The sequence below is a fragment of the Sinocyclocheilus rhinocerous genome, unplaced genomic scaffold (assembly GCF_001515625.1).
Source record: "Sinocyclocheilus rhinocerous isolate Xijiao unplaced genomic scaffold, SAMN03320098_v1.1 scaffold564, whole genome shotgun sequence".
Classification (NCBI taxonomy): domain Eukaryota; kingdom Metazoa; phylum Chordata; class Actinopteri; order Cypriniformes; family Cyprinidae; genus Sinocyclocheilus; species Sinocyclocheilus rhinocerous.
Window position 1 is genome coordinate 1,222,251 of NW_015645070.1, and position 14,903 is coordinate 1,237,153.

General features: G+C 34.9%; 1 protein-coding gene and 1 pseudogene across 1 annotated transcript in view; one reads left to right on the plus strand and one right to left on the minus strand.

Annotated features, from left to right (window-relative positions):
- LOC107705356 (kinesin-like protein KIF16B) overlaps window positions 1-5,303 on the minus strand; it is a 35,562-nt pseudogene extending 30,259 nt beyond the window's left edge.
- A 4,488-nt stretch (window positions 5,304-9,791) lies between these two features.
- The window catches only part of tasp1 (taspase, threonine aspartase, 1), a 33,144-nt gene continuing 28,032 nt past the window's right edge, over window positions 9,792-14,903 (plus strand). Inside the window, exons 1-6 of the mRNA XM_016508681.1 lie at window positions 9,792-9,974; window positions 10,342-10,541; window positions 11,525-11,592; window positions 12,265-12,333; window positions 13,317-13,437; window positions 14,005-14,089. Coding sequence (XP_016364167.1) covers window positions 10,412-10,541; window positions 11,525-11,592; window positions 12,265-12,333; window positions 13,317-13,437; window positions 14,005-14,089 — 473 coding nt within the window. The 5' untranslated portion in view covers window positions 9,792-9,974; window positions 10,342-10,411. The remainder of the gene's footprint in view (window positions 9,975-10,341; window positions 10,542-11,524; window positions 11,593-12,264; window positions 12,334-13,316; window positions 13,438-14,004; window positions 14,090-14,903) is intronic.

Sequence of the window (14,903 nt, forward strand, 5' to 3'; positions counted from 1 at the left end):
TTTTTTTTTTTTTTGAAAGCACTGGGACTATTTTTTCCTTTTTTTTGTACAGCAATTCAGATTGCAATAGCAATTGATTTAATACGCAATAACTGTATTTTAAGACTTCATTCATACCACAAGCAAGAGATTTAACCCGACAGCTTCCTTTATTACAATGGGCGCATTCACATCTAGAATCTGCGCAGGCAAATAGCTTGCACTGAAATGTGGACTCAAACAGTCAATTTTTTACAACATGTAACACAACAGATATTTTTCAATTAATAGTATTTTGTACAATATTGTTTCTTGTCAATATTGTTGTTAATCAATGCCTCTGGTGAACTACATAGCAGCATACATTTTATTTTGGAATTTTATAGCTCCATAAGAACGTGTTTGACTTTTGTCAAACTTACCAAACCCTAGTATTGCAGTAAATTTAATAGGCCTTTACTATTGTTCACAAATTTGGGGTCAGTAAGTGTTTTTTTTTGTTTTTTGTTTTTACTGTAATAAATACTACAATAGTATAATTCTGTACTAGAAATACTATAATACTATTATCCATCAAGCACACATTAAATATACCAAAAGTGTCAGTAAAGACATTTATGATGACACAAAATATTAGTATTATTCTAAATAAATGCTGCTGTTTTGATCTTTGAACTGAATCTTGAAAAAAAAAATCACAAAAATACTAAGCAGCACAGTTGATAAAAATAAGAAATGTTTCTTGAGAATGATTTTGAAGATACTGAAGGCTGCTGAAAATTCCATTTTGAGAAACAAAAAAATTACTGTTTTTATTGTATTTGTGATCAGATAAATGGAGCCTTGGTAAGCATTTCAAAAAACATTTTAAAAAAATCCCAAACTTCTGAAAACTAGTGTATAACTGAACTGGAATAGCTAGGTCATATTGGGTAAACGTACCTATTAAGCTCACCAAAATCTACATTGAGACATTTTTAGTGCACAAGATATTGGTTTCAGTATAAAAAGTTATGTTAAAATAAAATATTAATCTCACACACAAAAATATTTAATTTTATTTTAAATGACAAAAGCATTTCAATTAAGATATACATCATTAAATGCAAAAAGTCCGGCTGTGCTTAATGGGTACATTTTTGTACCCTTTAAGCACACCCCTGTTCCCATTAAGCTCACATCATGTTTTATTAACAATTCTTGTTTATTTTAAACAGCCTTTTTAAAGAATAATTGAAAAAATATTTTTTTGAAGGTACAAAGTCAACCACAAAAAAACAGAACACTAAAATCAAGGAAAAAGGGATTCAATTTGATCAGTTATATATTCATAGCGAAGTGTCATTTAAGCACACTGCAACATCTAGACTAGTCTGCGTTCAGCTAAGTAACACATATTCAAAAATCAAATAAAACAAACCAATAAAGCATTTCATTCATGGGGATGAACACAGAAACTAGCCTCATTATGAAGCCTCTTATTAAATGGATGTCAACTTATCTATAGTCTCTTAAGGCTGGAATATGCTACACGATTTTTGCCCCGATTTTCCTCCGATTTACAGTCTGGAGAAGTTGATGCTTGTTGCCAAAGGTCAGAGCAAGTCTGCAGATTTGAGTTGACAGAACAGTAAGTAGTGAAACTTACCCAAAATAAAGGCTTAAACGTCTAAATAATTCACATTTAAGGAGCTACTCTTTTGGTGAAAGTTTTCAGACAGCTTTGAAAATGGCCGCCAGACAGTGTGAACACATGGAGACTCATATCTCAGTGTGCAATGATCTGATTGACTTGAAATTACAGGAGGTTTGTAGTAACAAACACATCAATTGGTTAAGACATCAAGTATAATAATACATTATGTTGTCTTTTTAATAATCTGAGCTCAAATTTGGAAGTGTGCTTAATGGGTACGTGAGCTTAATAGGTACGTTTACCCTATCTCTGATGTCTAAAATAACATTTAATATGTCTAGTCACACCCCTGGTTTCACTGTCTGTCTCTCTCATCTAATCTACCACATGGCTGTTATCGAGAAGCCACTATGATAACTGCTTTAGGTGGAAGCAGACGGAGGCTGTACACTGACCTTCCTGATCATCTGGTCGTAATTACACTCCTGCTATCTTACAATGCCCATAAGAAAGGACAAGCTGCCAGAATGGACGCCTCATTTACACACTGCAGTCTGCCTGTCCTTCTCCCTGGGATTTTGATGGGATCATCAACCTACAATAAACCGCCATGGAGCAAATGATAGGAGCAGCCGTTGACAACTGTGGTCATGTAGGTAGCTCTCTTGACACATCTGAATTACTTGTTACTCAGTCCTTTGGCAGTCTACCCACAGCATGGTTATGCTATTATCTATGCATATCGCGTTTATACCTGACCTCCATGTGAAATGATGCCTTGTCTTTTTGTAACATTCCACTGATGTGGTGGAACAGCCCCTCACAGATCTGTGGAATCAGTCCATAATCATCCTGAGAGAGGGGAAACAGAAAATGTGTGGTTAAATGTAGCCAGGTGGTTAAGGAACTGGACCGAAAGATTGCAGGTTCTTCCCAACAAGGGATGATCTATGTGTTATGACCATTATCAAAATGACATTTTGAAGAATGTTTCAACAGATTTTGTCCATACAATGAAGTTTTGGACCACACTGACTTTCATTGCATGGACTATAAAAAAATTTTTTTTTTAAAAACAGGAGCCATTTTTCAAAATATCTTCTTTTGAGATCCACAGAAGAAAAATGCCATACAGGTCTGGAACGAGAGTAAATGATGACAGAATTGTCATTTTTGGGGTAAACTATTCCTTCAAGCAAGAAAAGCTGTAATAGATGTATGTGCAGTATGTATGTAAATAAATACATAATTATTCAGCTAAATGTGATTAAGTTGTATTTTCATTGCAAAAATAAATCTAAACATAAAACAAAAAAAAAACTAAACAATAAACATAGCATGAAGCATATTTACTAGCTATTAAAATGTCAATAAACTAAAGAAACTACAAAGACAGAGATAAGCTTGACCAAGGTCAGAAATAATGGATATTGTTAGAATGTACATAAGACATTTTGTACCATTTAAGAAGAACAAGCAAAGATGTGACACTGTGCAATCAAAACCTGCTGTAAAATAACCAGTAAACTCTCTCTAAAAGTGAAGAATGTAATTGATGTATCTTATTGTCATCTATTGAATTGCACATTAAGCTGGAATAGAAGAAAGTATTTCCACATAATCATCTTTCAAATATTAAAAATCTAAAAGTATAGAATAACATTTTAGGACAAAGAATGATTTCCCATGGTGCTTTTGCCCTTTCAAACATCCACACAATTAAGAAGTTTTGATTTCAGCTCTCTCTCTCTCAAATATTTCTTCACTCTGCGCTTTTCACCAGCACTTTGAATAAATCAGAACTCCATTAAAGTCTGCACATTATTTTCCTCTCTGATCTGCAATGGCGGCTTTTAATTACTACCCAGGACAAAGCGGGGATATCAGACAGAATAGAATGATTATCATCAGAACAAATCTGAATGAGTCTCTCGGATGACAGACCGATACGGCTTATAATTATGTGTTCTTCATATTTTGCCCTTGTCACAATCATGCAGTGAAATAGCTGATCAGCAGTCACCAGGGTTGAGAACCACTATTTGCGTCTTCTGAAGAGCAGGAGTGTTTTACTAGCTGTGACTGGTTTTAAAATGACACTTGAGGAGGACACAGCAATGAGATGTGAACCTAACCGGGTTGCCCATCATGGTGTAGGACTTTCCTGAGCCTGTCTGGCCGTAAGCAAAGACGCAGGCATTGTAACCCTCAAAAGCAGCTTGCAGGACATCGGTGCCGAGATCTTCAAAAATCTGAAATGACAGATGACACAAAGAAAAATTTGCTAAAAAGTTACTTTCTTTAGTACCCTTACGAAAAAGAAGTTTATTCAAGTGTGCTATTAGTATACTTATTTTAAACTAAAAATAGGAAAGTATACTTTTTGTCTACTTTTTATGTACTTCTCAGAAATGGGCTTTATGTACTTCTCAGAAATATACTTAAAATGACATTTAAGTATACTTGACTTATACTTAGAAAAAGTCTAAATATATTTGATCTATAATTGTGCTCCTAGAATCTGTGTTTTCACTGTGATACTGTAGGGGGCGCTAGTACACATCTTCTGTACAGAATTGCCATACTTACACCTGGAATCTTTATCTGCTGTACAAAAACAATTATTTTTAGTCACTGACGAGATCTTACTGGAAACTATCTTCTAAGGTTTTAAAAGCCCGTACAATTGCAGATCAGGTAAATAAACCAAATTAGCAAAATGAGTCATTAATATTGTCAATAAACCATTCTTCAACTTGAAATAATGACATTGAAAAACAAACCTTGACAATAAATATACAGTAGGAACAGCTAGTTTTATTAGTGCTGGAACACTTCTGTCATTATTATTACTGGGCACATGTACCTTTTCCTGGGTCACAAAGTTTGGACTTGTGCTGTTCATTGAATCATAAGAGAAATCATATGAAAAAGACTTTGTGCTCTCTCCAAACGATTCTTCATTCATGCAGTGGTAGTTCTCCTACAAAGCATAAATCACATCAACAAACTGAATGGCAAATATTTGAAAATATTTTACATTTTAGATAGGTATAACAAAAAAATAAAGGGTGATTTTTGACCAAGCACTGGTTCATTTCTGACTTTGCGAGCTACAAATGCACATAAAGAAAAATCTATTAAATATCAACTGAATGACACACTTTCATGTTGAGGACAGAGGTTTTATGTCCATCCACTTGTATAATGACTTTGGCTGACAGGTCCTTCTCCCTGAGAGAGAAATAAAGAGAGAGGGTGAGAGAAATTGTCGAGAAAAAAAAAGCTGTCTATGATAATGCCACTGATTTTTTGCATAATAACTATTTTTCAATGAGTGAAAAAATGAACTTGTAAAATAATTATAACTGTGAAAACTGCTCTCCAGTTAAATAGATTCATGATAGAGATTAATTAATGAATACATTAATCTTTCTGCTGTATTGTCAGATGCGCTTAATCTGCATTTCGACTTACTAATATTAATATTGTAGCCTAGTCACAATTATTTTCCACATTGTGCCAAATTGCTAGTAAACCTTTAGGTAACAGACCAGCCTTTATAATGCTATCTAATAAATACAGTAGGTAATTTATGCCACTAGTAGCTAGTTATGTTGATTTCGATCAGTCGCACTAACCTTTGGCTCAGCGGACGAACCCGCACCGCGACGCGCACAGACGCCATGGGTCTTCGGTGACGAGACACTTATCACACCCCATACACTTCACCTGTTTGCCTTTTAACGTTACGTCTTATGTATCATATCTATAATGTATGCACTTCCATAAACACCTGTACCTGTAAGCGCTGACAGGTAAAGCCTGCTTGAGTGTTCCGAAATGTTTTACCAACTCATATATGTCTTCACTTCAACGGGTGTCTATCTACCAGAGATAAAAAAAAATAAACTCTTAGCTAATGTATGCGTTGCTGGCAAACTTGCAAGTGCTGAGGTGAAGGTTTATCTCATGAATGTTAATCACGCTGACACTGTTTGGTAACCAATAACAAAGGCTTTTTATGAATATTATTAACAGTTATGGCGCTCAAAGTCCTGTAATTGGCTCATTAATATTGTCACGTAGTTTGAAAACCAATCAATGGCGCAGGGTCATGAATATTAAGAGACTTCACAGCCGGAGTAGTTGTAATAATTTGATGACTTTCAATTTTCATGTTAAAACAGTTTTGGGCACTTCAAAAAGAATATTCCGACATTCCATAATTTATAATCATTACAGAACCACATGTGACTTAATACTTGTTTACCTGCTTGTACCTGAGCTCAAATCAGCTCTTGAGATAACGAAGTGCAATCGTCCGGAGACTGCATTTACCATTTTGTTCAGAAAAAAGGGTCCATTCATTAGTGTTACTTTTTATATTTAATTAGGCTAAATATCTTATATATTATTCTGAAATTAGTTTTTATTAGTTTTCAATATTGAACGATAGGCCTACTTTTTTCTTTTTTCTTTTTTTTTTGGTAGATTTGATTATATTTATGTCCTGTAGATGGCAGTCTTTCTCTGGTTATAAGAAGAAGGCACATACTGTGATCTAATATACTCTGGCTAATTTCCTTTACTGATTATAATATTACTATAAAATCTTTCATACAGCACTGTAAAATGTACACTGATTGCTAAATCTAAAAGAACTGACCTGGTTTAACGTTATAATTCTATTACTTACTATTTTAGGCAGTGCAAAGTAAAACTAAAAGGTAAATACTTAAATAATGCAATAAAAAAAAATATCAAAGGACAACATGACAACTGCAATTTCCTCTCTACGGACTACATGGATGGCATCACTGATACAGGCCCATCTATTCCACTGTGACAGCAATTAAGCAACAATTCCTCATTTCATAGATATGAATCTTACTGTTTATTAAGTTTACTCACTAATAAATATTGATCATATTTTTGATGGCTGAAGAATCAATAAAAATTGCTTTTCTGAGGGTAGTTCTCCAGATTTTTTTTATTTTTTTATAATTTTTTAATCTGTCTGTAGCAGTGATGTTGAGGAGCTGTAGTCATATAGATTGTGGTTTTGTATGTGTGTTTGATAGTTATGTGAGTAAGCCTGTGAAGTTTTGTATTCGGAACACACCAACTCATGTCGCAATGACAAAGGCCTTGTGGTTTGAGGGACAAGAGCATGTTGGGGATGCTTTGTTCATCCATAGATCTTTCCTTGAGCAATTATTTTGTTCTACTTTCTTCTTCAATCACTACAAAAGCATAAAAGGGAAGGAAGTTGTCAGTCACTGATCACATGGTGCACAGACTCTGCCATAGTGTCAGACGAAGCAGTTTTTCCCACCACATCACACTCCTTCATATCACAGCTGAAAGCGTTTCCTCACACCCACTCAAGAGAAGCTCCAGACCATGAATGAGAGTCTATTAGCAAGGCATGATTTTTTTAAAGGCATTGCTAAAAACATACAAATCATCATCATCATCATCAAAAACTCATCAAGAGACAAGGCCATCAAGTGAATTCATGGGGCACAGGACTATTTTTATTGATGGGTTCTGTCCCAAACATTTGTGCAAAGACGTGCTTTGCTGGCCTGTCTCATCACAACACATTCCTGATGGTTGGAGGTCCAGAGGTCCTGAGAATAGTCACAGATTGGATCTGTTCTGGTTATGTATGAGGAATGTCTGAACATTTCAAGCTGGATGAGAAGAGATTGGAGACTGACATAAAGTCTAGACTAATTAAGAAGTCTGTAGAGTTGATAACTGGAGACTTGAGACATTAGGCAGTTCAGCGTCTGATTCTTATGACAAAGAAAGTGTTTTCACGCAGAATCCCATGTGAAAAAGACCATACATATGTCTCAGCTGAAAATGTATATATAACCTGACACTGAACAACAGAATGTTGTGTAGTGAACTGTATAAAGTTGTTGTCATTTTAAAATTGTACACATGGTGCCATTACTTGAATCTATTATACCTAACAAGACACAGCGTCTCAGCTCTATCGATGGAAGCCAAAAATAACAAACAAAGAAAACAATAAAAATAACTTAACCTTAATCATGGTAAATTGGGTTGGCAAAAAGGGGTTCAGCTATTCCTTCTTTACTGTATGAAGTTCTGCCAGAACAAACGAGCTTTGTACCATCAACTCACTTACATCAAGAAACTTAAAGCAGCTCATATTTTTTCTTCTTTCTCTTTTTTTGATCTTGTAGTTTTGATAGCAAGAGGCATAAGTTGAACAAAATGTTTCTGTCTCCAGCCTTATATACACTATACTGCGCTAATTGAACTGTGGTGTGAATGTTAGCCAACTTAAATATCATTAAGAGAGCAGATGATTAAAGGAAAGTACTTGTTGGCTGGCAAATGTACAACCATCTGGATGCAATACTTTGATGAAAACATAGAAAACCGTCCTTGTATTAAGAGAATGCGTCTGATTGTCCATTTTGTCCATTACTTGCACTGTCACAACAGTTTTGAAAGTCTTTGGTAGCCAGTAAGCAGATATTGAACATCAGAGAGTGGTGAAATTAAGTGCTATCACTTCCGTTGTTTCCAGATGTGAAGGTCAACCGCAACCGATTTTAAAAATGTTGAAATGACTAGAAATGTTAACACAGCTACTCATGAAATAAATAAATATGTGGAAATTAAACGTTGATTTGGGTTGAAATTATTTTAGAATTTTAGCTGTACATTATCCTGGCAATTTTGTATGAATTTGGAGGGAGAAAAAAGTAAGTGTGACGGTCCATTCTTAAACTTAACCCTCAGTGTTGTTGATTTAAACTACATTGTGCCATTTTAGATGGTAAAGCATAGTCATTCTTTAAGTCAGTAAAACTGTATTATGTTTACACTGTTAAAATAAAAAGAAGCATAGATCTGAATGGCAGGCAAGTCTATAACATTGATAATTATCCGAGCAAAGACAATGATCTCAGCATCAATAAACGCCATATCACACAACAAAGACACAGGCAGAATGAAATCTATCACAATACACTGTAGAAAGAAATCATAAGAGCATAAGGAATACATTTATTTTAGCTCTGACAGGCCAGAGGTTTGTAGCTCAAAACGGTGTATAATGTTTCACAGAATTAGTTTTATGATTAAATCTGAATTGAAAGGTGGTAAATGTCTGGATGATAAATTCATTTGACAGAAATCAGTCGATCATGCAGCTCACACACACTCTCAAACACACACACTCTCTCTCTCTCTCTCTCTCTCAGTCTAGCAATGCCTTTCTTTAATATACATGACATTAACTTGTATTTAAATGGTATATTCGTTGATTTGGGCATGCCAGAAGACATGACACCATGTGACACCAAGCCGTAAATGGATATTATAATTGATTTTTTTTTTTTTATTACACTGTTGCAATACACACTTTGAGACACACTCTTCTCTTCTTCGCAATGCATTGATTGTGGTTTTTAATGGATCTGATTTCTGAAAGGCTTTAAATATGAAATCCCACAAGTCTCATGGATGTTGTGCTTCTGCTATCCCTCCAAAGAGCACCAACGGGAGTAAAAAGCTATAACCTTGAAGCAACTTCTTGCTGGCATCATTTTTTATTTATTTTTTGTAAAAAATACGTTTTTTCAAACAGTGGAATCATCTGCACTTGACTTCAGTCGGAGGACATGTTTATGTAAGCTTATAGTCCCAAGAGGAGTGTTTTCAATTCCACTGCCACAACTGGTTTGCTTGACATGGCAGTAAGACCATCTGTTTAGCATGAATAACACCAAACTGTGTTCATAAAATATCAGATATGTAGAGTTCTGTGTTATCTGCATTTTGGAGATTATACCATGTTATACTGCGCTATATCCCTGACGCCAGTTCATACTGTTTCAGTATTTATTTTGTATGCTATACTATTACTATATTACATATTTTATACATTATTATACATAACTTTTCATACTCATAGTAATTAGTATTATCTTAAGTAACTCCTATGTTATAAATATAAAAAAATAAAAAAATAAAAAAAAAATCAAAATTAGCTTTATTGTCTGTGTAAAAACTGTGCTGTCCTTTTTCTTTAAAATATTTGATAAACGCAGTGCATGGCTCTGCCGCTGGAGGCCGCTGCTGCAGTCACACGGTCACATGTGCAACTGAACCAGGAAGTGTTTTGTTGTGACGCGAGCACATGCGCCGCTTCGTCACATCATATATCACAATCATGCAGCAGACGCACAACTACACTCATTATTTAGTGCAGTCTGTATGTGTGTTTTGTAAGTAGAGATGCTGTGCCGTGCGTATGACTGTGGAGATGCACGCTCTTCTTCCGTCTGCACCTGAAGTCTTCGCGCGAGTGAGTTTGGCTATCTTTATTCTTTCATCTGTTTTGTAGGACTGAATTTGTCAGTAGTTTATGCATATAAAAAGCGCATCAACGGAGTTTAATATGAATTTTTTAGCAAACAGTTAGTTTACTTGGTTTATTATGTTCCTGAAAGCATGTTTCTGATCTGAGTATTACTTTTCAAAGTAACAGTCTTGAGATGAAGAGAGAGGTTTAAAGGGAAGCATTGAAATACAAGGAATCTGTCATTGTTGTAATTGTCAAAATGTGTATGTCATTATTACTACCAATTGAGTTAGATATAATATAATTCCCTTTTATATATGAGTTGAATTCTGAAGATATAATAACTCACTCTGTCTTTCTTGGCTTTCAGGACTTGGAGAAGTGTTTTGGAGTTATGAGTGAATGATGGGTCAAAATGCAAGCTACACTGGATACGGGTCATGGAAAATCTAGAAAGCTCGACAGATTGCAAGGAGACTGTGTCTCCACTAAACAATTCAGGGTCAACAGTGAACAGCACCGTCTCCTGTCATGACGGCAAAGCTATGGGTTTTGTGCTGGTGCATGCAGGTGAATGCGTGTCCCTTTGGAAATTATGTAAAAACGCTTCTCCATAGTACATTTCTGCATAAACTTGTTGCATTCTGAATGAGCAATGGTCTAATTTAGTCTTGTTGATTGATTCCTGTTTTAGATGTAGAGATTTCCTAAAAAGAATAGGTCACTAAAAAAATATATATATATGTAATTGTTTATTTACCCTCATGTCATTCCAAACTAGTGTGTTGTTATGTCTGGAATACAAAAGCCCAGATTAGAAAAACAAAAATGCATATAACAACACTTCATAATGACCACATCTGTTGAGCATTGTAAGGGACCAAAAACATTGCATATGTATGATAAAAGAAGTCCATAAGTGTTGTGCCCTGTATTCCAAGTCTTCTGAAGCCATACAAAAGCCTGTAATTTAAATTCTTATTCACTGATAATTTTCTCATCTGCTGCTGCTCTCGAATGTCATTCTCTGTTCTGCATATTCAAAACAGAATGCCACATCCAGGTACAACATACTTGAAACAATGACCTTTGACATTAATAACAACAATTCTGATGAATGGGATTTGACCTGTCAAAAACGGTCTTAAATTTCAGCCTATCGCATAGCTTCTGAAGACCTGAAATATAAGTCTATGTGTATGGACTATGTGTATGGTACCTTTTCTAGTGTTTTTGTACTTTCTACAGCTTGACAGGTGGCCACTATGAACTGTCATTGTATTAAAAATAATGGAAAAATAAATGGGTTTGAAATGACATGAAGTTGTCTAAATACTGACTAATTTTCTGGCAGACTGTTTTTTTTTAATGCTTAAGATGAAAATGAATGGATCATAAAGACTTTGTTTATAAAACAAACTTTATTTGTAAGAAAATAGCTTATAAATAAATCTCATAAGACAGGCAAAACTACAGACTGTTAACAGCGGAAGAACCTCATTGTAAGAAACAAACTGAATGCATTTTATTTTTGATGATTTTTACCTCCTCAGGGGCAGGGTATCATTCAGAATCCAAAGCCAAGGAATACAAACATGCGTGCAAGAGAGCGTGCCAGAAAGTGAGTTGCATGTGATACTTCATTCAAAACTTAAGATTCTTCTGCTGTGAACTGTAACCTTTCGATAGCTCTGCCAGAGGTCACGTCGACAAGACGTCAATTCAATGATTTAATCAGTTTTCATTCCCAGCTCAGTTTGCATGATTTTCTGATACGGATTGTGTGGCGTTTTTAACACAAAGACGAATACTTTTTTGCAGAATCTTATTCTGCCAATATACAAAATCTAAGATATGCTAACAAAATTGTAATAGATGCTTGCAGCTAACAGTAATGCATAGGTTGGCAAGCTGCAGTGCAATGCTTTTCCCCATCCAAAGTGCCTTGTAAAGGATGAAAAGAAGGGATCAGGCTCAAGTAAAACACCTGTGCCAGGGAATTTGAGTTATGTGTTGATAACATGACACCAGCAGTGTCTGGTGCCCGGCTTAATATACCGTTCCACGCTCTCTGCTTGAAGCTTGTCAAGTGGAAAACACTGCAGCTTTATTTTCTTTTTAAGCTCTTTGTATTGGATTATCACATTTTTAAGTTGTATATATTAGTTTAGTGCAATCCTTTCTGCATAAAGATCCTGAATCCTAAGAACAAAATACACACTGAATGCACATTGAGTTGGTTTTAGGAATTGGCTAAAGTTGCTGTCATCAATTGTGATTTAATGTGTTTCAGGCTGTGGACAGGCTCAGAGCTGGAGGATTGGCGCTGGAGGCCGTGACAGCAGCTCTTATAGAGCTAGAGGTGATAGTGGATCACCACAACACACCAACTCATTAGGACGGAATAGAGCCTCTCAGAAAATATACGAGTAAACATTTCAGATATTAATTGGATAGCATGGAAGTCAAATTCAACAATCTACAAAAAATATTTGTAATATTTTGAATTGGCTTTTATTTGTGACCCTGGACCACAAAATCGGTCATAAGGGTCAATTTTTCGAAATTGAGATGTATACATCATCTGAAAGTGAAAATCTGGAATCTGAGGGTGCAAAAAATCAAAATATTGAGAAAATCGCCTTTAAAGCTCTCCAAATGAAGTACTTAGCAATGCATATTACTTATCAAAAATTAAGTTTTGATATATTTATGGTAGGAAATTTACAAAATATCTTCATGGAACATGATTTTTACGTAATATCCTAATGATTTTTGGCATAAAAGAAAAAACGATAATTTTGACCCACACAATGTATTTTTGGCTATTGCTACCCGTGCTACTTATGACTGGTTTTGTGGTCCAGGGTCACATTTTTCTGTTTTAACTTTTTTTTTTTATCATAGTTTGAATAATTTCATGTCACGTCCTTTTGTAATTTGTATTATTTTCTAAATATTTCAATGTAGCTTCATTATCGTTTTGAGTTTTAATTATTTTACTACGTCAACTTAAACTATTTCAGTTAATTAAAAAAAAAAATTCTAAATTTCATTTAAGTTTTTAAATTATTATTTTTTCATATTATTGTACATTTTATTTCAGCCTTATTTCATTTATGAAAACTGTTTTTTTTTAGTTTTGGTTAACAACAATAACGCTGATGCCAATTTATCAGCTGAAGAAACATCTTGCATGCCCTTGTAAAGTTTATACCTCATAGCCTGATCTTACCCTGACTAAGATCTGTGACAGACTACACAGAAAGTCTACACACATTTCTACTCATTCTACTCATCAGTGTTTCCTGGCTTTAAAATGTCAAAGTTTATGCTTATTTACAGGACTCCCCGTTCACCAATGCGGGTACCGGTTCCAACCTAAACCTCTCTGGTGAGATTGAGTGTGATGCCAGCATCATGGATGGGAAGTCCTTAAACTATGGAGCTGTTGGAGCCTTGAGTGGTGAGTGCTTTTAGAAACATTGGCAAGGCTGGTTGGAGCTTTTTATCATGTGTCAAAAGTGCTATTCGAATTTCAAGCAAAATAAATAAAAGCCAATTTCTACCCTCCTCAACCTTTTATGGGAATGTGGCTAAATGCATTTTGTACATGCAAGAGTGCAGGGTTAAAAGAACAGTTTTTTTTTTTTTTTTTTTTACTTTAGATGGTAAATGTACATATTATAAATAAGTTAGTTATGCTTTTGGTCTTGATCTGTGGCATATGTGGTACTTTTTAACATTTGAAACAAGCACAAAACAGGATCGATTCTATGCCATGTTTGTTAAAACAAGCAAAACACAATTCAACATGAATTGTCTTGAAATATTCTGCTCATCTACATAAAATATCAGTGTGAAACTAGATGATATTAATGCAATGTTGTTTTAGAATGCTTTTTTGGTGCAGTGAACTCCAATGAACTGCATTATTCTTCAACAGATGCGCATGAGAAAGCCAAATGGTTTCTTTGACCATATTTCAAGCTGTCTTGAGTGAAAGTGATACTAATGCTGCTCTTTCTATCAGGAATCAAGAACCCGGTGCTGGTAGCCAGAAGACTATTAAGTGAAACTCAGAAGGGGAAGCTATCAGCTGGCAGGATCCCTCCCTGGTGAGCCGAGCTCTCTGATGTTGGCTTTCTGGCTATCAGCATAGACATATAGATGGACTGACATACTTTAAGTAACATCGGCATATCAATTGCAGTATACACCGAATACACTATTATACATGAACGTAATGCAGCCAGAATGAACAAACTTTGTGCATGACAAAACATTCTGGCATTCTGACAAATGTAGCAAGTTTATTGTCTTAGCTATAGGAAATAAGTACCATTCATAGAATAAGACATTTTCTATAGATTAAGTGGCCCAAAAATATTTACTCATGCCACATTGATTGACTCAAAGACAGCATTTAAAGGGGTCATATGATGCTGCTAAAAAGAACATTATTTTGTGTATTTGGTGTAATGAAATGTGTTTATGCGGTTTAAAGTAAAAAAAACACATTATTGTTTTCCCATTTGTATGTATTTTAAAGTGTATTTTATTTAGGGCTGCAAAATGATCAATCGCATTCAAAATAAAAGTTTGTTTACATACTGTGTGTGTGTGTACCATTTATATTTAATATGTATATATAAATACACACACACACACACCCGTATACAGTGCTGTGAAAGTTTTTGCCCCCTCCGGTTTCTTTCTTTTATTTTTTGCATATTTGTCACACTTGAATGATTCAGATCATCAAACAAATGTTAATATTACACAAAGATAACCCGAGTTTGAATTTCTTTAGATTGCGGCATGATGTGTTGCTCTTTTAAGCATGCTTCACTTTGGGCCTGTTTACACCTGGCCATTTCATGCGTTTTCGCTGATCGGATATCTATCTGATTTGTTAAAACGTTTCCATTT